The 26409-nt window shown below is 37.3% G+C and overlaps 1 protein-coding gene across 1 annotated transcript in view; it reads left to right on the forward strand.

Annotated features, from left to right (window-relative positions):
* Positions 1-2: 2 nt before the first annotated feature.
* The window catches only part of ATRNL1 (attractin like 1), a gene marked incomplete at its 5' end in the record, with an annotated part of 743525 nt that continues 717118 nt past the window's right edge, over positions 3-26409 (forward strand). Inside the window, one exon of the mRNA XM_029920431.1 lies at positions 3-232. Within this exon, the coding sequence (XP_029776291.1) occupies positions 3-232 (230 nt within the window). The remainder of the gene's footprint in view (positions 233-26409) is intronic.

Raw genomic sequence — 26409 nt, forward strand, 5'->3', positions numbered from 1 at the left:
GGCCGGCGGGCGGCGGCGGCGGCGGCGGTGGCGCCTCCTCCTGGCTGCTGGACGGGAACAGCTGGCTGCTGTGCTATGGCTTCCTCTACCTGGCCCTCTACGCGCAGGTGTCCCAGTCCAAGCCGTGCGAGAGGACCGGCTCCTGCTTCTCGGGCCGCTGTGTCAACTCCACCTGCCTCTGCGACCCGGGCTGGGTGGGGGACCAGTGCCAGCACTGCCAGGGCCGGTTCAAGTAAGTGCCTTCGCCGGACCCCGCACCTCCGCCCTGCCCCGCACCCGTCGCGTCCCCTCCCGTCCTTCGCCCACCTCCCCCTGCTCTCACGCGGTGTCGGGTCCCCCTGGCTTGGGGCCACCCGCGGCACGCGCCGCCCCCTGCAGTCCTGGAGCCCCGGGTCCCGCGCGGACCCCCGGCCGCCGGGCACGCGAAGCCCTCGCCGGGGTCCAGATGTCCGTAGCGACTTCTGGTCTCCTGCTCATCAGCATTTCCATACTCAGTTACGGTGCCAAATATCATTTTGTTAGGTCCCTATTTTTTAAAATAAATATTTATGCAAGAACTCTTGAAATACTGGGACATTGCAAAACGTTCAGACAATGCAGAAGTGTAAAGGTTAAAAGTTATGTTCTACTAGTACCTCCCTCCACCTCTACTCCTATCTTGCTCCTCTCTCTAGAGATGACTATTGATAACATTTTAGTTTATTTAGTAATGAAGAGTTTATGATGGGGTTACTTTCTGCCAAACACTGGTAAGCGCCTAACGTGGATTTTCTCATTTGTTCCCTCACAACAACTCTGCGAGTTATTGGAATTATTATGCTGGATTTACAAGAACGGGAGGCAACGGATTTAAGTAATTTGCCCAAGATTGCACAGTAGTAAGGGCCATTCGAGTTCTGATTCCGAATCAGTTTAACTCTAGAATGTTTACTTTTAGCCAATATACTGTGTTTAATTTGTTAGGACAGTTTTAATTGAGAACACAAAAAGTGACTTTGTGTTATATAAAATGATGAAATATCTGCACTTCTTAATGTGGTGAAGATAATGGAGTTTTCGAACTGTTTCACTATCAGCTGTTGTTTGAGAGCATCACTGTTTTTTTCTCCGAAGCTCAAGGCCCTAAGGAGTTTGCTTTACAGTAGTAAAGATACTTTCCCCTTATTGGTTGAGAATTCTTACCTTCCGGCCTGATAGGATAAGACATGGGTTAATGTGGGGGAGCAGCACGATGCTTGAGGCCATTAAGGTAGCCCCCTGACAATCTGCAGGTAACAGTCATTATTAAGTGAGGCAACTTCTTAGACTTCTAGATGGTTACTGTGAAGTTTGCTGGCTGCTGTGTGGCTCTGAAATAACACTTGGTAAATTTCTGATATTGTCAGGATGATAGCAAAATCTAAGGGGGATGTCTCCGTCCCTAAGGCAGAAATAGGAATATTGTTCACCTTATTAATGTCTTCAAGGAAAATGTCCTGGGAGTTTTGTATTATTTTATTTTATTTGGAAAATGTCCTGGGAGTTTTAAATATAGCATATTTTCCTTTTTTTTTTTAAACTTGTTAAAGCAGTGTTTCTTAAAGCTCATTGTAAAACTGTACTTTTTTAAAGGACACTTTTTACGTAAATCCTACTATTTAAATATACAGCAGGCTTTTGGAGGTGAAATCTCAAAAAGAAGCTTTATGACATTCATTTGTAGCAATAGGTCGAAATGTTTTCTCACTTCACACTTTCACAAATCAGTATAATAGTATAGTTTTTTGGGTACATTTTTTTTTTAATTTGAAAGAGGTGCTAATTAAACGTTTTAAAAAGTGTTTCAAGATAAGGAAACACTTGTCTTATGAATTGTGCTTGTTTGTAGCCTTTTCTTTTTCCTTAAGTGTCTTTAAACTTTGGCTGTGACAGTTTCAGCCAGCCTTTTTACTAACCAAGAATTTTGAACATATAAACTGGCAGCCAGAAATGAAAAACACTGTATCAATTTTTACATTTTTCTATACATAGATAGGAAGATTGTTTGGTTCATATATGATTTAAGATTTTGGCCTTCGTGTGGGTGGATTTGCTCCATTTATCTGAAGAGCACAAAGATTGCTGTAGTTTTGAGAAGCTCCTATGTACATTTTATCCTAGTGGAACTTGTTAATCAGCTAGATCAGCAGCCTGTAACCTTACTAGTAGACGTCGTCCCCGTTGGTAGGCAAGGTCACAGATCAAGTTAAACTAGCTTAAATAACACAGGGATATGATGATCATAAACATAATACGTTATGGGTACAGAATAGCTTTTTAAATATAGTTAGATAACAAATCCGGAACTAATCATTGAATATGAATGCTTTCTTTGGAAACTGTTGTTTCCTGTGATTCATTGTACTGTTTTGGTAAGTAAGTAGTCTTTCATTTCTCTGTGGAATATAAGCTGTTAATTAGATAAATACAACTGGCACTACTCTGTGTTTTGTGTATACTCTTAGGGGTAAAACGTGGGTTAGTGTTAAAAGGAAGAATCAATTTAGAAGACAAGAGTTCTTCCTGGTAAAGTACATCCTAAGCCAAGGAAGGTTTATTTGAAGTTGATGGCTGATTTTATTCAGAATTTGAAGTAATAATATAGTGGGAAATTTTCACTTCATTAATTATCTTGAAAATCTTTTACTAAACTGAAGGATAGCAACATAGCAAACAGATATCAAAAATGATCAATCTTGGTAAGCAGGTGTCAAAATTAATTGGCTGGTTCCATGGTAACTTAGGGTTTTTTTTTTTTCCCCTACTGTAGGGATTTTACTGAGAATAAGAGTATTCCTCAAATGGTTCTTTAGAATGGAAGATTAATGGTGGTGGGGGGGGGGATGCAGAAGCGAATATGATATCAAAAGTGGTACTTTAGTTCTTTTAGCATTGATTCCGGTCTTTTATCTGTTTCCATTTGAAAAGAATAAAACACTCTGAATTAATTACAAGCCATTTCTCATATGGGTAAAATGAAATGAATACTGATCTTTGACTAAAATTACGCTGACATGTTTAGGACTGAGAATCAGAAAGGACAATGCCAATTTGAAGTATAATAATCAAGGATATGATATATGCCAATTTGAGTTATAGTTACTTGAGTAGCTTAGTATAACATTAGTCTAGAAACCATTTTGCTGCAAACTTTACTTAAATGAATGACATCCTCTTTTGGAAACTAGTTCTTTAGAATTATTCTGTAGAGTAGTTGAGATTTATATTTATATAAATTTATATTTTGTGATCAGATTTGGACAGTTTCTTGCTAATGTGACTTAGGTGCCTGTGACTTCTAATTCCTAAACAAAACCTAAATTAATGTTCTGAGATTGGAAAATATCTCACTAAGAGTAATTTCTAAATGTAAATTTATTATTAAAACACATTTATTGCATATTTTTCTAAAATTTATTATATCTTATTATATGTTTAATGTGTATATATTTATAAAAGAGTGTTTTTTTTTATTTTGAGAGAGAAAGAGAGTACAGGGGGAGGGGAAGGGAGAGAGAGAGAGAGAGAGAGAGAGAGAGAGAGAGAGAGGGGGGGGGGGGGGGAGGGAGGGAGAGAAAGAGAATTCCAAGGAATTTCTGTGTTGTCAGTGCAGAGCCTGTCGCGGGGCTCTATCTCACAACTGGGAGATCATGACCTGAGTTGAAATCAAGATTTGGATGCTTAACTGACTGAGCCACTCAGGTGGCCATTTGTATGTAGATTTTTTTTTAAAACCTCTTAGGTTAGTCAAATATGGATGCTGAAATTCTCATATTTATAATAGAAGTACTCTATTTCTGGTGACAGCAAAATGAAGATATACTATTAGGAATTTCTTTGCTATTATCAACAGAAAGGGGCAGGGTTAACTGTGTAAATATGTTTTCTTAACGACTATTAAAGAAACATGTATTTGGAGTGTTTTTTTTTTTTTTTAAATAGTAGGGAAACTGTCATTTAACACTGAGGTTGCACTGAATACTCCCTGACCTCAGGTCGGTCTCTCTGTCTTTCTCCTTCCTTCCTTTCGTTCCTTCCTTTAATTTTTTTAGTGCTTTTATATCCATAAGTTTTTTTTAAGGTTTTATTTAAATTGCAGTTAGTTAACATTCAGTGTAATAGTAGTTTCACGTACACAATATAGTGATTCAACGTTGCCTACAGTACCCGGTGCACATTGCAGTAAGTGCACTCCTGAGTTCTCATCTCCGCCCCCCTACTTTCTGGTACAGTCTTCTTTATTTTAAATTGAGATTATAATATGTAATTTATATACGTGGGTTCTTTATGTTGTTAAATCATGCAGTTACACGGCAGAAATTTACAATATCTAAATAGAATAGTTCTAAGGCTCTAAGTTGATAAAGTAAGTTACTTGTCATTGCATAGTTTCCATAGTTTGCAGATTCGACTCTGCTCCTTTTTTTTTTTTTTCTTCCTTTCTGTACTTGTCTTTTAGGTCCTTGAAAGTCACACATTTCTTTTGGTTTTAGGGCATTTCAAACATGCTGTTATTTCCCTAAATTCTCTTTCCTATCTGGTCTTTGCTTGGCTGATTACTCAACATATTTCAAATCTTAGCTTACGGATCCTAAAGGAGGATTTTCTGACTTGTCAGACTCTTACCCCTTATTACATACTTTTACAGCAGTTTTTCTGACTTGTCAGACTCTTACCCCTTATTACATACTTTTACAGCAGTTTTTTCCTTCTTAGTACTTTCAAAAGGAATTATTAGAATTATATTTTTTTCATTATTTTTTAATACCTTTATTGAGGTATAGGTGACATGGAGTAAACTGTAAAATTTAAAAAGTTTTGTCTCTGAAACTATCACCACCATCAAAATCATAAAAATCTCCATTCAACCCAAAAGCTCCCTGTACCCCTTCATAATGCCTCCCTCTCCTTCCTGCTGCTGCTTCCTATCCCCAGGCAACTGCTGGGCAGCTTTCTGTTATTATAGACTTGCTGGATTTTTTAGAATATAAGTGAAATTATACACTGTGTATTATTCCTTTTTGTCTGGCTTCATTCACACAGCATATTTGAGATTCATTAAAGGTATATCAGAAGTTTATTCTTTTAATTACTGAGTAGTAGTTCACTGTATGGATATACCACAATTTCTTTTTCACCCATAGATGGACATTTAGGTTGTTTCTAGTTTTCGGCAGTTCTGTAGAAAGTTGGTATTATACCAACTGTGTAGAAACTCTTTATATGGACATGGGCTTTCATTTGTCTTGGGTAAATACTGAAGAATGGAATGGGTGGATCACATAGCAGATACATGTTTACCTTTTCAACAAGCTGACAAATGTTTTCCATAGTGGTTGTATTATATGCATTCCCACCAGCAGTGTAAGAATCTTCTATTTAGTTCACATTCTCACCAACACTTGGTGTGGTCAGTCTTTTAAATTTTGGCAGTCCTAATTTGTATGTAGTGGTATGTCATTGTGGTTTTAATTTGCATTTCTCTAATGACTAATGGTGTTGACTGTCATACCATGTGCTTACTTGTCTGTATATCTTCTTTGGAGAGGTGACTGCTCAAAGCTTGCACATGTAAAAACACTTTTGTCATTGATTTTTATGAGTTCTTTACACATTCTGGATATTAGTTTCATATCAGATCTATCATTTGCAAATGTTATTTCCCAGCTGGGGCTTGTGTTTTCATTCTCTGAACAGTGTTTCCAAAGAACACAAGTTTTTAAATTTTTATTTTATTTTTTTATTAAGTTTTTAAATGTTTTGTTTTTGAGAGAGACAGAGAGAGACAACATGAGCAGAGGAGGGTCAGAGAGAGAGGGAGACACCGAATCTGAAGATAGGTTCCACGCTCTGAGCTAGTGGTCAGCACAGAGCCTGACGTGGTGCTTGAACCCACGAATGTGAGATCATGACCTGAGCCGCTGAAGTTGGTTGCTCAACTGACTGAGCCACCCAGGTGCCCCAGAACACAAGTTTTAAAAAAAATGTTAACTTATTTATTTTTGAGAGGGGAGAAGGAGAGAAGGAGAGAGGGAGACCACGAGTGAGGGAGGGAGGGGGAGAGGGAGAGGGAGAGGGAGAGGGAGAGGGAGAGGGAGGAGAGGGAGGAGAGGGAGGAGAGGGAGGAGAGGGAGAGGGAGAGGGAGAGGGAGAGGGAGAGGGAGAGAACACAAGTGGGGGAGGGGCACGGAGAGAATGAGATGCAGATTCTGAAGCAGGCTCTAGGCTCTGAGCTATTAATGTGGAGCCCAAGGAGAGGCTCAAACCCACAAACCGTGAGATCATGGCCTGAGCCAAAGTTGTATGCTTAACTGACTGAGCCTCCCAGACTCCCCAAAGAGCACAAGTTTTAAATTTGATGAATTCATTTCTTTCTTTTAGGAATTATACTTTTGGTGTTATATCTAGAAACCTTTGCCTAGGTCATAATTTCTCTTTAATTTTTTTCTAGAAGTTTTGTCGGTTTAGACTTTAGGTTTATAGTTTATTTTGAGTTAATTTCTGCATATGGTGAGAGGCGGGGATCTCAACTCTTTTCTTTTCTTTTTTTTTTTTGACATATAGAAATTCAGTTGTTCCAGAACCATTTTAAGAAGGCTCTCCTTTCTCTGATAAGTAGCTTTGTATCTTTGCCAAAGCCAGTTTTTCGTACATTTGTGTGTCTATTTATTCCATGGCTCCATTGATTTCTTTATATGTCAAGGCAATAATATCTTGGTTATTGTAGCTTTGTTAAGTCTTGAACGCAGCAAATATTAAGTCCTTCAATTTTGTTCTTTTTTCAGTTATTTTGGCTCTCCTGGGTTCTTTGCATTTCCTTATAAATTTCAGAATCAACTTGTCAATTTCTCCAAAGAAGCCTGTTAATATTTTACTTGGAATTGTGTTGAAGCTACAGACCAGTTGGGGGGGGGGCAGTTGACATCTTATTAATACTATTTTCTGACTTATGAGCATGGTATATCTCTCCTTTTATTTAGGTCTTCTTTAGTCTCTCAGCAATATTTAAAATTTTTTTAGTGAACAAGTCAGAGCACTTGTCACATTTTCCCTTAAATATCTCACATTTTTGGGTGCTGTTGTAAATTATATATGTTTTTGCTTTTAATTTCTGATTGTCTATTACATGGAAATACAACTGGTTTTTTAAAGGTAAGCTTGTGTTTTTCAATCTTACTAAGCTCATTAGTTATAGTAGATTTCTATAGATTCCTTATGATTTTTTTGAATAGATGATTGTGTTGTCTGCAAATAAAGATACCTTTACTCCTTTCTTTACAATCTGGATGCTTTTATTCTCTTGCCTTATTTCATTGCCTAGAACCTCCACTGCAGTGATCTATACATGTAATAGCAGGGGTCAACTATATGCCGTTCCTGATTTAGAGGGGTAATATTGAATCTTTAACCACTAATATGTTATCTGTAAGTTTTTTGTAGTTCCCTTTTATTACATTGAGGATGCTTCCTTCTGTTCCCAGTTTGCTGAGAGTTTTTATTGGGATGGATATTGGATTGTGTTGAATACTTTTTCTGCATCACTTTTTTGTTGATGTTATGAATTATATTGCTTTCATTTGATGTTGCCTTCATTTGATTTAACATACATAATTATAAGTTCAATTTATATAATGTATATGATTGTATAACTAGAATTTGTTAAGATTTATTGGCCAGAATTTATTTATTACAGAATTATTCTGTAATTTTGCTGTTGTCCATCATGGTAAACATTCCTTGTGCATGTGAAAAGAATGCTATATGTTTCAGCAGATTGAGTTGATTCATGATTTTGTTCAAGTTTTCTAAAACCTTTCTGATTTTCTGCCTATTTCTATCAGTTCTTGGAAGAGAGGTATTAAAATCTTCAATTATAATTTTGCATGTATCTCTTTCCCTCTGTAGTCTTCTATGTTTTGTATCATGTATTTTGAAGCTTTGTTATTAAGTGCATGAAATTTTATATTCTGTCCTCTGACAAATTGACCCCTTTTTCATTATGAGATGACTAGAAAAGATGATCCTTTTTTTAAGGATGTCTTTGTACCTTTGTTGAAAATCAATTGGGTATCTGTATCTGTTTCTTGACCTTGTTCTGTTCCTTTGATCCATGTGTATGTGTCTGTCCTTTTGAGAGTCTTTTTCTTGACTATTGTAGCTTTACAGTAATTCTTGAAATTATAGTGAGATTCCTTTAACTTTTTATTTTTGAAGAATTCATTTAGCTTTTTCAGTTATTTGCTTTTCCACATGATAGAATCAGCTTGTCAATTCAAAAAAAAATTCACTGGGATTTTGAGTGGGATTTTGTTGACCTGGGGTCATTTTGGGAAGAAATGACATCTAAACAATACTGACTTCTCCAGTCCACCAACATGATATATTTCTTCATTTATTTAGGTGTTCATTTATTTCTTGCATCAATATTTCGTACTTATCAGATAGAGATCCTACATGTATTTTGTTAGATTTATACCTAAATAGTTTTCCTTCTTTGATGCTATTGTAATGATATTGCTTCTTTTAATTTGTTTCCATATGTTCATTTTTATTATGTGGAAATTCAATTGAATTTTAAAAAATTTATTCATTTAAATTCAAGTTAGTTAACATACAGTATAGTGTTGGTTTCAGGAGTAGAACCCAGTGATTCATCACTTACATTTAACACTCAGTGTTCATCCAACAAGTGCCCTCTTTCATGCCCATCACCCATTTAGCCCATCCCCTACTCACCTCCCCTCCAGCAACCCTCAGTCTGTTTCTCTGTATTTAAGAGTCTCTTATGGTTTGCCTCCCTCTCTGTTTTTATCTTATTTTTCTTTCCCTTCCCCTATGTTCATCTGTGTTTCTTATATTCCACATATGAGTGAAATCCTATGATAGTTGTCTTTCTCTGCCTGACTTACTTTGCTTAGCATAATACACTCTAGTTTGATCCATGTTTTGGCAAATGACAGGATTTTATTCTTTTTGATTGCTGAGTAATAGTCCATTGTGTATGCATACACATACATATGTATATACCTACTACATCTTCTTTATTCATTTGTCAATTGATGGGCATTTGGGCTTTTTCTGTAATTTTGCTATTTTTAAAAAAAAATGTTTGTTTATTTTGATACAGAGAGAGAGAGAGAGAAAGAGGGGCAGAGGCAGAGAGAGAGGGAGACAGGACCTGAAGCAGACTCAGCACTGACAGAAGAGTCTGACACTGGGCTCGAACTCATGAACTGAGATCATGACCTGAGCTGAAGTTGGACACTTAACTGACTGAGGCACCCAGTGCCCCGATTTTGCTTTTGTTGATATCACTGCTATAAATATTGGGCTTCATGTGCCCCTTCAGATCAGCATTTTTGTATCCTTTGGATAAATATCTAGTAGTGCAATTGCTAGGTCTTAGTGTAGTTCTATTTTTAATTTTTTGAGGAAGCTCCAGACTGTTTTCCAGAGTGGCTGCACCAGTTTGCATTCCCACCAACAGTGCAAAAGGGTTCCCCTTTCTCTGCATCCTTGTCAATATCTGTTTTTTTCCTGAATTATTAATTTTAGCTATTCTGACAGGTGTGAGGTGGTAGCTCATTGTGGTTTTTGATTTCTGTGTTCCTGATGTTGAGTGATGTTGACTTTGTATCCTGCAATATTACTAACCCCACTTAGTTTTAGTAGCTTTTCTTATAGATTCCTTGGGATTTTCTACATAGACGATTATGTCATCTGTGCATGGAGGCAGTTTTACTTCTTCCTTTACAATAATATGCCTGTATTTTTCTTCTTGCTGTGCTGGCCAGGACCTTCAGCTTGATGTTGAATAAAAGAATAAGAACACATATCCTTGCCTTGTTCCCAGTCTTCGGTGGAAAACGTTGTTTATAAGCATTAAGTATTAGGCTGGCTGCAGGCTGTTTTGGCAAATACGCTTCATTAAGCTAAGGGAGTACTTTACTATTCTTTATTTTGAGAGTTTATAAGGTATGGATATTGAATTTTATCGTATCTCTTTTCTGTATCTGTTGAGAGGATCATTTGGTTTTTCTTCTTTAGTTGGTTGATATTGGTGAATTAAATTGATTGATTATCAAATATTTAATCAGCTCTACATTCCTGGGATAAACCCCACTTGGTCACAATATATCATACTTTTTATAGTTTGGTGTATTTGATTTGCTGTTGCTTTGTTGGGGATTTTTGCTTTTATGTTCTCAAAAGATATTGTTTTGTAATTTTCTTTTCATGTAATGGCTTTCCTTATCATGATAATGCTAGCCCTGTAAAATGAGTTAGAAATTGCTCCCTCTTCTGTTTTCTGGAAGAATTTATGTAGAATTGATATTACTTTTTTCTTAAATGTTGGTAAAATTCATCAGTGATGCCATCTGGACCTCAGATTTTCTTTGTGGAAAGGCTTGCAACTATGATTTCATTTTTTTTTAAACTTCATTTGTTGATTTTTGAGAGAGAGAGATAAGGGGGGAGGGACAGAGAGAAAGAGGGAGAGAGAATCCCAAGCAGGCAAGTACTATCAGTGCAGAGCCTGTCTCAGAACTCGGATTTGTGAACCATGAGATCAGGACCTGAGCCGAAGTCAAGAGTCAGATGCTTAACTGACTAAGCTACCCAGGCGCCCTTGAATTCAGTTTTTAAAATTGATGTCGGGACATTCATTTCACTGATTTCTTTTTGAGTGAGTTTTGGTAGGTTGTCTTAGATTGGACCATTTCATCTAGGTTTTCAAATTTGTGGGCATAAAATTGTGTATAATACTCCCTTATTATCCTTTTATTGCCTGTGGAGTCTTTAATAATGTTTCTTCTATTTCTGATACTGGTAGTTTACGTTTTCTTTCTTTTTTCTTGCTTAGTCAATTATTATTGATGTTAATCTTTTCAAAGAATATATTTGGTTTCATTGATTCCCACTGCTTATTTCTTTTGTTTTTGTTTTCAGTTTCATTGATGCTGCTTCTTCTGGTTTTAATTTGCTATTCTTAATCTAATGTCTTAAGATGGAAAAGCTTAGATTGTTAATTTGGGATTTTTTTTCCTTTCTAATAAAAGCATTTTAATGCTATATGTGTTCTTCTAAGAACTGCTTTAGCTACATCTCACATATTGATATGTAGTGCTTTCATTTTTATTCAGTTCAATTATTTTTTCATTTTCCTTTAGGCATCTTCTTTGGCTTATGTAGACCTATTTTGTTTAATTTTTAAATATTTGGGGATTTATCAATGGTTTTTCTGTTATTTCTAGTTAAAATTACATTATGTTCATAGAAGCTACCTAGTATAATTCAGTCATAAATTTGTTAAGATTTGTTTCTGGAAAAAAAAAGTGGTATATTGTGAATATTAATATGTGCAGTTGAAAATAATTCTGTTGAGTGGAATGTTAGAGAAATGTCAATTAGATCAAGTTGGTTGTTGATATTGTTTAGATATCTGTATCCTCACTAGATATTCTATCTGGTTCTGTTGATTTCTGGGAGAAGTGTTGAAGTCTCCAACTGTAATTATGGATGTGTCTGTTTCCTTTCACTTCTGTTATTTTGCTTTTGTTTTGAAGCTCTCTTGGTGGGTGCATATACAATTAGAGCTGCTGTGTTTTTTGGTGAACTGATCCATTCATCATCATATCATTTCCTTCCTCTTTTTCTTTAGTAATTGTTTTTGCTTTGAAGTCTACTTTGCTATTAATAGCCACATATGAATATAAATATATATATATTTCAGTCCAATCAAATAATAGCTTTTTATGGTTTTGTATTACTTTTTAGTGGTTAAGCTAGTATGCTTGTAACTACAATATGCGTACTTACCTTTCTGAATCTATTCAGAGTTAATATTATTTTGCTTCAGGTAAAATTAAGTTTTAGAACCATATTTGTCCATTTATCCATCCCCATTGACCTTTCTACAATTGTCATATACATCAAATGTGTTTATATGGCAGACCTCATCAGGTAAAGTTATAAATTTTGCTTTCAACAATATACATATTATAAATAACTTGAGGAGAAATATTGTCTTTTATATTTTCTTGGCTTTCTGCTGTTTCTTTTGATCTTTGCTTATCTCTAGATAGACATTTCCTCCTAGGGTCATTTTCCTTTAGTATGAACCACTTTTTTTTTTTTTTTTTTTGTATTTCTTTGCTGTTGCTGATGTATTTTCTTAAAATTTTTTTGTCCTAATAATACCTTTATTTTGACCCTTTTAGTGAGGGATGTTTTTGCAGATGTAGAATTCTAGGCGGTCATTTCTTTCAGCATCTTATTTTTTGTTTATTTTAAAGATTTTTTACTTTTAAATAATGTCCACACCCAACATGGGGCTCAAATTCGCCACCCGAGATCAAGAGTTGCACACTCTCCTGACTGAGCTAGCCACGCACCCCTCTTTCAGCATTTTAAGTAGGTTGACCAATTCTTTTCTGGCCTGCCATGGTTTCTGGTGGGAAGTCTGTGGTCATTCTGATTGCTTTTGTTCCTTATATAGTGTCATTTTTCTCTAACTGCTTTCAAGATTTTTCTACATTTTTTTGCTTTAAGCAGTTCAGATTATAATATGTCTGTATGTAGCTTTCTTTAAATTTACTGTGGGGCTGGGGCACCTAGGTGGCTTAGTTAGTTAAGTGTCCGACTTTGGCTCAGGTCATGATCTCACGGTTCGTGTGTTTGAGCCCCGCGTCAGGCTCTGTGCCCATAGCTAGCTCAGAGCCTGGAGCCTGTCTTCAGATTCTGTATCTCCCCCTCTCTCTAACCCTCCCCTGTTCGTGCTATCTCTTTTTGTCTCTCAAAAATGAATAAAAAACATAAAAAAATAAATTTACTGTGGGTCGGCTTTGCTCAGCTTCTTAAATTTATATTTGTGTTTCACCAAAATGGGCTTTAAAAAATTATTTTGTATCATATTTTTCTGAGGTAATCTTTTTTATTTCTTTTGCTGGGACTTCAGTGGCACTAATGTTAGGTTTTCAGTTTAGCTCCACAGGTTCTTGAGGTTATTATTACTAATATTTTTTAATCTTTTCTCTTTCTTCAGATGGTATGATTTCTTTTGAAGTATCATTAACTTCACTGACTGTTGCTTCTCTCCATTTTGCTTTTGAACCCATCAATCCAGTCATTTTAAAACTTAAGATGTATTTTTCATCTTAGCCTTTCCATTTTGTTCTTTGTTATGACTAATCTTTCTCTGTGGAGAAGTTTTCTCTTTTCCTTTTATTTTAGCGTCTTTGCCTTATGGAGTCTAGTTGTAATATAGTCAAAGTCTGATGATGCAAATTTTTGAATCCTCTCAGGATTGACATCCATTGATTATCTTTCCCCTTGAGAACTGTTTACATTTTCCTAGTTCTTCATATGTTCAGTGATTTTCAGATTTATTTTGGGCATCATGAATGTATCTTGTATAGGCTATGGGTCTTGTTACATTCTAGGGGCTGTTGATTTATTGATCTGCCTATTTACTTGTTAATTTTATTTTTTAAGCCACAGGCCAGTTAGGTTCAATAGCAAACTCTTTGTCATGCTTTCTGAGGGCAGTGGCTCTCATCCCCCTTATGTTTTCAAAGCCGTTGGATCTGAATGTACCCACGGCACTCATGGATTAGTCTGAGACTTGTGCAGTGTTTTCAGTTTTAATTCAGTTCTCAAAGACTTCATTAAGCTGCTTTTGGGTCTGTTCCTCATGTGAGCTGTTCAGATGGAGCCTGAGTCTTGCGTGGGTTCATACACAGAATCAGGGTATTTCCATCTTCAGCTTTCTTTTCCTTGCCACGCCTTACATACTCTGGTTTGCAGGGGCACTACCCAGTCATTCTTGCTGGAAAAGACGGGATTTTTCCTGTGAGAGTCCATCTGTACATGTAGGACCTGTTGCCATTCTCAAGGTGTGCCATCCTTTTCATCTTTCTGGTCTTTGTTTCAGTTAAGTCCTGAATTTTTCTCCACTGGGTTGCTACAGTAGCTCTTTAACTGATCTCTTTGCTTCTAATTTTTCTCTTGCTAATCTCTTCTTTATAGCTACAGAGTTTGCTTTATAGAACACAAATTTGGTTATATCTCTTCTTTGAGAGCTAGAGTGTTTAAAGCAGCGGCACTAAGGTTTCTGATGAGAAACCTATTGTCATTTAAATTGTCTTGTAGTAATGTGTTATTTTCCTCTGACCTTTTTTTTTTCTCTTAAATTTTCAGAAATTCGGTTATGATGTGTATGGGTGGAGAATTCTTTGAGTTTATTTTATTATTTGCTCTGCTTCTTGCTTTTTATTTTATCTTTTTATCTTTTTCAGAATTTGTAAAATTTTTGTTATTGTTTCTTCAAGTATTTTTTTCATTTCCACACTCTTTCTTCTTTCCCATGACTCCAAAGAAACAAATGTTACATCTTTTCTTATTGCCTTCTTGGTCACTAAAGCTCTGTTCAGTCTGTTTTCTTTCTGTTTAGGTTGGATAACTTTTATTTATCTATCTTTATGTTCCCTGATTTGTTTCCTCTCTCATCTTCATTCTGCTTTGGGGCCCATCTTGTGAGCTGGTATGGAAAGTTTCATTTATTATATTTACTTAAAAAAAAGCTTATTTATTTATTTTTGAGAGAGAGAGAGAGCATGCACTGGCAGGGGAGGGGCAGAGAGAGACAGAATCCCAAGCAGACTCCGTGCCATCAGTGCAGAGCCTGATGCAGGGCTTGAACTCATGCACTGTGAGATCATGACCTGAGCTGAAATCAAGAGTCGGACGCTTAACTGACTGAGACACCCAGGCGCCACCCCCGCCATTTATTATATTTTCCGTTTCATTCTTTATGTCTTCTGTTTCTTTGCTTGAAGCTTGTATTTTTATATTTGTTTTGAAAATGTCTACAGCTGCTTGTTATACCATTTTTCTGATAGCTGCTTTAAGCTTCTTCACATAATTTCAGCATCTTTGCCATATCAGCGATGGTACCTCTGATCACCTCTTTTCTCAGATGAGTTGAGATTTTCTTGTTTATTGGTATGGTGAGTCATTTTGGAGTACACGCTGGATATTTTGAGTATTGGACATGAGATTTTGGTTCCCTTTTAAATGTTCTGTTGTAGGAGGCAGTCATCTCGTTCTGGTTCAGCATACATGACCTTCACTTTATTATTTTTTTTTAACATGACAGCTTTATTTAGTTGTAATTTATATACCATACCATTCATCATTTTAAATGGTTCAGTTGTTTTTAAGATATTTGGAGAGTGGTGCAACCATCACCATTATCTAATTATAGAACTTTTCTTATCACCTGGTAAAGAATCTTATTTTCATCATCACTCACTCCATATTTCCTTTGCCTGCCATCTCCACTAATCTGGGTAGCCACTGATTTACTTTCTGCATCTGTGAACTTCCCTGTCATGGACACGTTATATAAATGGAATCATATTGTGATTCCATTCTTTTGTCATAGGCTTTTTTCACTCATGTTTCATTCATGTAGCATGTGTCCATTCCTTTTTACTGCTGAATAATAATAACTCCATTGTATTGATAGTCTACATTTTGTTAATCCAGTCATTGGATCGGACATTTGTTGTTGTTGGACAGTTGAGTTGTTTTTACCTTTTGGTTATTATGAATAATGCTACCATGAATTTTTGTGTACCAAATGTTTGTGCGGATGTATGTTTTCATTTCTCTTGAGTATGTACTTAGAAGTGTGATGATCCATTTTTGTGCTGAGATTTGAGTGCCAGTTTAGTTTCCAGAGCCTTGGTTGTACTGTTCTCCTCTGCCCTACTTGTCTGCTACCATTCTGAGATGCAGATGATATTCCATACCATAGTTAAATTCTAAGTTTTTGTTTTGTTGATTGAGATCTGTTTCACACACGGGCTGCCTGAAGGTGTACTCAGGGCTTCATACACAAGATTCAAAATACCTCCTTTTTCACCATCTTCATCTTTGTAATCTGTTTCTTTTTCTATTTAGGATGAGGGGTGCTGACTCAGCCAGCATTTGCTTAGTGCAGGGTGGGGATGGTCCACCCCAGAGTCTCTGCAGCTGCTGGAACTCCAATGATGAGGTCCAGAGGTGCTGCCTCTTTGCTGATGTTAGTTTAGGGCGGGGCAGGTCTCACTGAACGGATCCCATATCCACTTTCTCTCCCGGTGAGGAGGGGAAGGTACATACTATTTTTATAGGTAAAATATAAGCCTTAAATAAAAAACCACTGTGTAAATTAGAAACATTCAGGTTGATTCTCCGTGTCCATAAAAAAACAGAACTTAATTTAAGAGCATTCTCCATGTTTTGATATATTAAGTTTAATGTCAGGCTTCATTAGGACTTTTTGACAATATAATTAGGCTAATGAATGTTTTCAAGAAAATTGAATTTATTGTTCTATTTCATTTGAGAATAATATTCATAGCAGTTAAACTGGCATTTCAAACTTAAATTATGAATTTAGAGGAAAAGTAATATATATATTGTTTTCTACCATATTATACTACTTTTATATATATTAACATATATATTACATATATATAAATATATATATATTTCTGGCTGATGGAAATCCTGTGAGGTACATACTGCTGTTCTCATTTTATAGTGGGAATACAGAATGAAAGACCTGAAGTAATTATTTATGCAAAGTCTGAGAGCTACTAAATAACAAGTGAATTGCCAAATCATGTCTGTCTGGCTCTTTATCCACATCAAGCCATCTTTTAGTCTTTAATAAGTTTCTCCTTAATTATAAACTCATAATCTTTTGAATTTCCAGATAGCATAGGGGTTACCTAAGGTAATGAGTGGTACTGAAATGATAATGTGTTTGAGATCGATTTCTGCCAATGTGTCATGAAATTTATATGGATTTGTCTTATTGCTTTACTGAACACTTGATAAAATTTATCTCATTGCATTTTTAAAACGGTTTTGTGAAATAAGTAGTTTTGTTATAACTATTTTACACACAGGGAAACTGAGCCATAGGGAGGTGGAGTTACATATTCTTTATAGGACCAAGTTGAGATTCTTGTAGCTTTTCTGAAGTTTTGCCTTTAGTTTCTCAGTCATGTCTTTTCCTTTTTTTTTTAGTGAAAAGAGAATGTTATATAGTTCTTAACTTATTCTTTACAAAATTAACATGAACGGGTATGTTTTATAGTAGACAGAGATGCCAAACGAAAAGTCTAAACTTGTCAAACAGTTCTCTATGATGTAAAAGTATTTTGTCTCTAAGCTTGTTGATTATTCGAATGTGTATTGTAATAGGAATTTTTGATGTCTGGTTCTCAGATGGGCTGTGAGTGGTTGGTAAATCCTCAGATTTTTATACAGAATATTATTTGTATGAATTTTTGTAGCCAGGGTGTGGTTTGCTTTTTCAAGATTCCCAAAAGTGATCTCACTTCTCAAAGTGGTAAGAATCACTATTACAGGAAAGAAACACAAATAATGGTCACTGTATATGTACAGTTTCAAAAGTAATTCTTTCAACATGTGGAATGATCTCAAAAGTAGTTTGTAAATTTTTTTTTTTTTTACAAAAGCTTAGGAAGGTTATAGAAGGATAAAAGACTCTTCCTACTTTTTAATTGCTCATATCTAAGTATTTACATGTATATCACATGTAGACAATATAGATGCGATGTATGCTCTTGTATATTTATATACATACAGACACCTGACATGTTTCTATAGATACATATCAGAGTGATGGAGAGTGCTCTATCTTCCCCTCATATCCATGTGTGTATCATCACTTTACACACTCTACATTTATTTGCTTCTTGTGTATTGTCTTTCCTCTTTCTGTAATCATGTTGTCCGCTGTGGAAGTTACTAACCACATATAACCTTTAAAATTAGTTACAGTTAAAATTTAAAGGTTCAGCTCCTTTGTTGCAATGACCAGATTTCAAGTGCTCGATCGCCACATGTGCTGAGTGGCTACCCTGTTGAGCGGTAAATACGTAGACTTTTCCTCTCATTGCAAGAAGTCCTGCTGGACAGCGCTGCCCTGGAATGTAAGGTCCAGAAGGGCAGACACAGAAGTTTTACTGTGTTTTTTTTAACTTTTTATATTAACAGCTTTATCAAGATATCAAGATATAACTTATGTACTACAAATTTTACCAGTTTAAAGTATATGATTTAATGATTTTTAAAATATACTTAAAATTGTGAAACTATGACAGTAATTTTAGAACATTTTATTATTCCATAAAATAAACCTTGTCCCCAAGAGCAGTCACTCTCCATTCTTTTCCCTCCTCACCAGCACTATATTGCTGCTAGTCTACTTTCTAGGGATCTTTTAAGTTCACTGTTTTTATACCTCATGCCAAGAATATTGCCACATTCAATAAATATTTTTGAATCCACGAATGACTATGTGTATATATTTTTCTTTAGTCCACTTGGGGAGAAAGTCAAAGTATGCAAATGAAGTTTTATCTGTGACTTAAAAAAATAATTTCTAGGGTATCTTATATAGTCGGGATAAAATCAAACTAATCTTAAACTTTGATTGTATAGAAATTAACTTTCATAATAATGTTTCCGAGGCATTTAACCATCCTGTTATGAAAGTGATTATGTTTCCAAAATTTTAGTAGTATAGGAAGTGTGGTTGGCATAATTTTAAGATGACCTTTGCCCCCTGGTGTTACTGTCATGATTATATCATATGGCAAAAGAGAGATTATTTGAGTAGTCTTCATCAGGTCCCACGAACCCCTGAGAAGTGGTTTTCTCAGGCGCTGGTAGAAGGGGAAGTCACAGACTGGAGGCACACGGAGAATTTGACGGACTATTCCGGTTAGATAGAGGGGACTGTGTGGAAATGACTGGAGAGGGGTCTCTAGGAGCTAAGCGTATCCCTGGCCAATAGTTGCCAAGGAAATGGGAATCCTGTATCCTCAAGGAACTGAATTCTGTCAAGCTGCTGAATGCATTTAGAAGCGGATTCTTTTCAAAAGCTTCCAAGTAAGAGCGGAGCTCAGCTAATATTCATCTGACTAAACGGGGGCTTCTGACCTGTGAGATAATAAATGGATGATGCTTGAGGTTTTCTAAGTTTGTGGTAAATTGCTAACATACCAATTAAAAAAAGAAAACATTCAGGAACATATTTAGCAACAAATCACTGAAAAAGATATTCTGATTGAGTTTCAGTTAGTCTTAATCTTCAGTTAACTGTAAGATTAAGGTAAATTAATTCCTTAAGTATGGTGGTCAATTGAGTTTTATTATTTTTAACAACAGTAATAATGCAGGTTGATTCATACTTTGTGTACTTCCCTCTCCTCCATGTCTTTGGTCTGCCGTGAATGATGGGAATTAACATCTGAATGGTTGGCATCAGTACTAATTAACATTTGGATCCTTGAAAAGAAGATGCTGTGGAATTTAAGCTGTCTGATCCATTTGGCTTGATTTGATCTACAAGATACTATTCATACCATTCATTTCATTCTGAAATACTATTTGGGCCAATAGTAAAATAATACTATTTTACTCTTACCTGGACCATATGCTACCTAAAAGTGAATAGGAAGAATATAGACAGCTTAAGATTTCAAAATAGTAGAAGTGAAGTCAGTTTAGCCAGAAGGGGAGGAGGTTTTCCTTATCATTAGATAGTAGATGAATTTGAAAAGAGTAATATTATGTGGAAGAGACTGTATGACTAAAAAATGCTTGCATTGTATATTCATCTCAGTGACTTAAGGCAGTGTTGAGGAAAAATGCATTGATGAGCTAGAATTCTCATATTTGGGAATATAATTATTAAAATTTTAGAGTTCAGAATTAGTTGAGAAATAGGCTGAGAAGTCACATAATGGTTAAAATATCAGCTTTAAAAGTGTAGATATGGAGAACATGAATTTCATGTGTGGCCATAATGGACTGTCTAAGAGTTCACTTCAATACCAAATTTACCCACAGGCAGCGTTAAGCAACTGCTGGTCTGTATTGCTGGGCAGGGCCCTATGTTGGATGGAGGAAAGTGGGCATAATGCACCCTCTCAGCCTTTCACACTCAGTTTTGTTCTCCTTACCTTTCCAGTCAAAAGCCACATCTCCACTGAGGAAGAAGGAAGGAGTGAGGTGGGGGCAGAGAGGCTAGGAGTGTCACTCTAATTAAAATCCCGACCCCTGGAAACATGAGGAGTGAATAATATATTCTCTCTTACAATCAGTAAGAAATAAATGAGTACAACCGAATCAAATCTTTTCAAAATGAAGTATCTTGCCTGGTAACTTAATTTCTTCCTCTTATTTCTGTAGCTTCCTTTCTCAGTATGAAGTCAACTTGACATTAGCCGTATTTAACATGGCCAGAAACCTTGAAGTAAATGCCTAATTGTAATGTTTGGCCCACAGATATTTAAATATTTGCGTGAAAGATTTCTGAGAACCCAGAATGACTTCTGTCAGTTCCAATACAACTTCTCTATGAATGAGTATTGACACACAGTAGCCAAAAGGTTAAAACACTGAATGCTTTTTTGATACAGTCTTGGTAACATTCATCCTGAAGGCGCTGTTTTGTCTTGGCAACTATTTGAAGCCTGGTTGAGATTGGGAAAGATTTGCGATGGCAATACAGTGATTTCGAAGGATCATAGAAAAAGGTTTTTTATTTCCTGGAGAAGTGGGATGGTCTTACCAGTGGCATTCTACCAGAGGTTATTTGTCACCCCAAGTCCTGCAGAGAGTGTTATGAGGAGCTCCATGCTCCTCGGTCCGATGTGAGAGCTGACTAAGTGCATATGGTTTGTTCTCCCTGAGGCCCGTCTGTGGAGGAATTGTAGTTGGTGCGTGCTGATGCAGTCAGCTCCCACAGGTAGCTTGGTTAGTGTACGGATACGGCGGAATACTTACGTGGCCAGACTATGGTTTATCCAAATCAGCGTTCTCTCAAGTGGGATGGTATCCGGGACAATGCACTGGAGCGTGGGAAGAAAATATCAGGACTTCTAGTAGTGTTAGTATTAATTTCAGTTGTTTAAATTTATATTTTATGGCATACAGTGTTTTAAGTAGTACATGTTTATTTCCATGTAAATGTACATATATTTGAGTTATGTAATAAAAAGTTTTACTGACAAGGGAGCATGTTATAAAAGTTGGAAGACTGTGCTCTAGCAGATGAGGTCACCGTCATTTTTATCAGGAGTCGGGTGGACGGAGAATACAGACTTCGGGGTAGGGGATGCACAGTGCACTGGTAAGGGAACTGGACCAGTGCAGGCTCACAATGTATCACTGTGCAGAACGGAAAACAGTGAATATCAGTGACTATGACCTAGAAGTACTCCTCATTTTGTTAAAACATTTTCCAGTTCTTTTTTTTTTAATGTTTATTTATTTTGAGAGAGATAGAGTGTGCATGAGTGGGGTAGGGGCAGAGAGAGAGGGCATGAACGAGTTGAGGGGGTGGGGGGAAGAGGGGCAGAGGGACAGAGAGAATCCCAAGCAGGTTTCGTGCTGTCAGCACAGAGCACGAGGTGGGGCTCAGTCTTCCAAACCATGAGATCACAAAGCCACCCAGGGGCCCACTGTTCATTTTTTAACAAAAGGAATCAGTAAGCTGTTAAACAATACTTTAACTAAGAACATTGTTTTATAAAAGACTTCTGGGGGCACTTGGGTGGCTCAGTCAGTTAAGCGTTGGACTCTGGATTTTGACCCAGGTCATGATCTCACAGTTTGTGAGATTTGGTGCTGTGTTAGACTCTGCTGATGGTGTGGAGCCTGCTTGGGATTCTCTCTCTCCCTCTCTCCCTGCTCCTCCCTCACTAGCTCATGCTCTCTCTTTCTCAAAACAAACAAACAAACAAACAAAAAGACTTCTGTATGAGGAGGCTTGCAAAGGTGACTCTGCATGAAGACTCCCCAAGTGTTTTGACTAATTTTTTTAGTGGCTGTTGCCAGCACTAAAACCATTTTTTAAAAATTAATAGGGTTTATTTGTCTCAGGGACTTTGTAGTATTATAACTACTGAATTTCTCTTATTTTTATAATGCTTTGATCAAATTTTGTATTCATAGCCAGGATAGAGAGCAGTACTTCCAACTGATTTAATTTTAATTTTGCTTAACGTTTGTGCTCGGTTTCCTGCACTTAGTAGTGGCCCTTGCTATATTTTAAATGGCACAGCATGTTTATTTGATCAGGGGCTCTGGATGGGGCAGTTTTAGCTACAGGAGACATTTGAAGGCATATGGGCATATGACAGGCATCCAGAAAGAGATTGGCAAACTTCTTCTGTGAAAGGGCAGATGATAGATATTTTAGGCTTCACAGGCTGGATGGCTTCTGCTGCCGCTCCTCAGCTCTGCCCTTCAGCAGGTTAGCGGTCTCAGACGTAAGTGAACAAACGCATGCAGCCAAGTTCCAGTAAGTCTTCAGTTACATAGACAGGCAATAGGCCAGTAGTTTATGGAGCTCTGATCTAGATTAACGTGCCTATATGGCTCTCAAGTCAAGAAAAGGAATGCCTCAAAGTTAAAAAAACTTAGTTGTTTGAAACTTAGAATGCGTTGTAGAAACAACATTAAAAAAAAAAACAAGTTCGGTGTCTGTTTCCATGGGGACAATTTCTGCTAATCTCTGTGAGTGGCCATACTGTTTCTTTGCATGCTTGGTAATTTTTTGTTGATTATTGTAATGTTATAATTATGGAAATCAGAGTCTTTCTCTCTCCTCAGGGTTTGGTTTTCTTTTGCATATGTGGGTTGTAGTCAGTGATTTTTCTAAAGTACTTTTGTAACGACTGTATTCTTTTTTGTTTATGGTCTCTAAAGGTTTTGTTCTTTTAGCTTGTGGTCACCTAGTGACACAGATTTCCTTGAATGCTTGGAGCCAAGGACAAAATAAGTGACTCTCCTAGTCTTTGCAGATTAACTCTTGGGGGGCTTTCCTTCAGTGCTCAGCTGCATTGTTTATGACTCCGCCTTAGCCTTCATTTCCTTCTTGCTTTCAGTCTAAAAAGTAGCCAGAGGTGATAATGTAAAGTCTTCTTCCATCGTTTTTGAGCATGTAGTCTTCCTGGGGATGCATGTGGCTTCCCAAATTCCCCTGCTTGGGCCCACATACTGGATAGTTTTTCAATACCCTAATTCTTCAAAGAATCTCTCCCCAGATTTTCCTTCCAGGCTCTTTGTATCTCTGTAGTTTGCTTCCTCTGTAACGTTTTGCCTCCTGCATCAGGGGTCGTTCATATTAGCCTTTCAGTATTTGTGGGGGATGCCTTCTGTATAGCTGTCTTTCTGTTTTCGTTTGTTTGTTTTGCTCTGAAAGGGTTTCCTATTAGGCATGGGATGATTTTCATACTGTATCAGCAAATGATTTTGTGAATTAAATGCAAAAATATTAGGTAAAGTTAGTTGCTCAAGGGAATAATGCAGTTATTTTATGCTTTCTCTCCTTGAACCAATCAGAGCACCTGTTAAATCCATATTTTCTGTTCTTGTAATCACTGTCACCTGGATTACCCTCCACAATCTCATCATTAGACATTCCCCATTGATTCACGGAGTGGCTTGCATTTCCCCAACATAGCAATGAGTTCATGAGCCTCCAAATTGTTCTACATACTTCTGTTGGGAATATGTTAAATTTATTCTTATGATATAGTGCTAGATTAAATTTGATTATATTTTGTTTGGGATTTTTGCATGAAGGACATTTGTAATTTCATTTCATTTTCTGTTGGTTTTGTCAAGTTGTACTATTTGAAGAATTATTCCTTTCATCTAAAATGTTAAATGTATTGTTAGGAGTTGTTCTTAATGTATTTTTTTTGTAGCATTAATAGCATTTTTCTTTTCCTTTTTGATAATAGTAATTCATACTTTTTTCATGGTAAGTTTTGCTGGGGGCATATTAATTTAACTAGTCTTCACGAAGCCAGCTTTTAGTTGTGTTAATTTTCTTTTTTATATGAGTTTTCTATTTAAGAGATTTCTGTTCTTTATTATTTTCTTTTTCATTCTTGAAGAAATATATTTATATATCTTTGAAGGAGAGAGAGAACCAGAGCATGACTGGGCAAGGGCAGAGAGAGAGGAAGATACAGAATCCAAGGCGGGCTGCAGGCTCTGAGCTGTCAGCACAGAGCCTGACATGTGGGGCTTGCACTCACGAGCCGTGAGATCATGACCTGAACCAAAGTCGGACACTTAACCTGCTGAGCCACCCAGCCGCCCCTTCATACTTTCTTTTGTTTTAACTCACTATTCTTTTTCTAGCTGCTTGAACTATGTAACCTTGGGTATTGATTTTAAGTTTTCAAATACACACATCAAGAGCTAAAATTTTTCTATAAATACCAGCTTAGCTTCATCTCATAAAATTTGGTGTGTTGTGGTTTTAATATTATTCAGTTAAAATATTTTCTGATTGTCTTGGTGACTGAGAAGTCTGTTACCTAATTTGCAAATATTTGGGGCTTTTCAATTTATCTTTTTTTGGTATGGTCACTGTATGGGACTGCTGCTTTAATTTCATGGTGTTTGGATGCATGATTACTGTAGCCAGTTGTTATTGATTCAATTGATTTAATTCAATTCTGGTTTTACTTGTTGGCATGGCTAGGAACAAGTGATCATATGAAGAAGGTGGGAATTTATTTTTCTTACTGTCAAGTCGGACTTCTGAGACACTTTTGTAGGCTCAAAGTATAAATTCACGGTTCTCATGTGCATCTACCGTATGGGACCCTCCTAAGTTTTAGGGTTTTACTTCCTCCTAGGGGCACTGTCTTAACACTGAAGTTTTGCCATGACTGCGAATTAGACTTTTTCTGTAATTCTGCTCCTCTTACAATTTGATCCTGGGCCTGTTTTTCAGCCTCATCTTCCTTCTGGCTGCAGGAGTAGAAATTGCCTTTAAATGGTAGAGTCCCCTGGCTTTTACACTCCCCCTAAAGTTGGATTGGTGGATGGTGAACTGAGCCTTACTGGCTGTAGGGAAAACTGTTGGTGGGCAGGTGTCTCGCTAGAAACGCCTGCCGCAGTGGTCTCCCTTCAGCACGTTGGAAGGAAGCCTTATAGCCACCTACGCCCACAGTCCCCGTGACTTCCCTGGCTACTGCACTTCTCAAATGCTAGAGCTGTTGCGTTAGCCTGTTGTCCGTGCATAACCTTCCGCTGCTGTCCCATCTCAGCGCACAAGTGGAAGTCTTACTCACTGTGATGCCGCAGCGTGCCAGGAGTTATTCCCACTCTGTCTACCGGCTGCCCAGGGAGTGATCCACCCCCGGAGTCCTGTCCTGAAGATCTGCTTCCTGGTGGCACTGTTGGTCTGGTCACCCTTCCCTCCACCTCCCTGAAGCAGAAGTATCTGCTTTAACACTGAGACTCAAGCACATGTAGTACACTTGGGAGATGCAGGGGTGTTGACAGAGTAGTGCAGGGAAGAAAAGTAGCCAATGGGAAGTATGTTATCCAATCGTCTCCCACAGTGGCTCTGGTAGTTTAATCCCACGAGGAAGTACTGAGGGGTGGGGTGGGAATGTACTTCAGGATGATCTCAACAAAGAGGTGAGGAAGCGTGAGGGTGCCCTTACCAAATCCTTCGTGGCTAGGGGCTACCCCTGGGCGATGCTGATTGTAGATAGGCACTTTCAGCTCATCACCTGCAGAGGAAGTGTGGGTTCCCGCAGCCAGAGGGGAGCCTCCAGCAAAGGTGCAGGTGCTCATCCGAGGAAGTCAGCCTGGAATGTACGGAAATAGTGAGGAGGTCTGAGAGGGAATGCGGGCAGCAGACACTGTCTGCCACTTGATAATGTATGTCTGTTTTCCGCTGTGCAAGATAATTCCAGATGACTTTGTGAAATTATAATTTATTCCTATGACAACGCTTTTTTCCCATGTCTTTGCCAATATTTGCTATTATTCTTTTTAATTTTGGCTATTTTGTTGTGTGCATAGTGGTATGATACTGGGGTTTTATTTTGCATATTCTTGATTATTATTGATTGGTTTGGGTCCAATCAGGAAAGAGAATCAGAGTAATTTTAACAGGAAAAGTTTTTTATTTTATTATTTTTTTATGTTTCTTTCTTTCTTTTTTTTAAGCAGTTTATTGTCAAATTAGTTTCCATACAACACCCAGTGTTGTTCTTCCCCACAAGTGCCCTCCTCCATCACCTCCACCTCTTTCCCCGCCCCCCCCGCCGCCCCCCTTCAGCCCACAGTTCGTTTTCAGTATTCAATTGTCTCGCAAGTTTTGCGTCCCTCTCTCTCCCCAACTCTCTTTCCCTCTTCCCCTCCCCCTGGTCCTCCATTAGGTTTCTCCTGTTCTCCTGTTAGACCTGTGAGTGCAAACATATGGTATCTGTCCTTCTCTGCCTGACTTATTTCGCTTAGCATGACAACCTCGAGGTCCAT

Source organism: Suricata suricatta, chromosome 2 (assembly GCF_006229205.1).
Source record: "Suricata suricatta isolate VVHF042 chromosome 2, meerkat_22Aug2017_6uvM2_HiC, whole genome shotgun sequence".
In the NCBI taxonomy this organism is placed as follows: Eukaryota; Metazoa; Chordata; class Mammalia; order Carnivora; family Herpestidae; genus Suricata; species Suricata suricatta.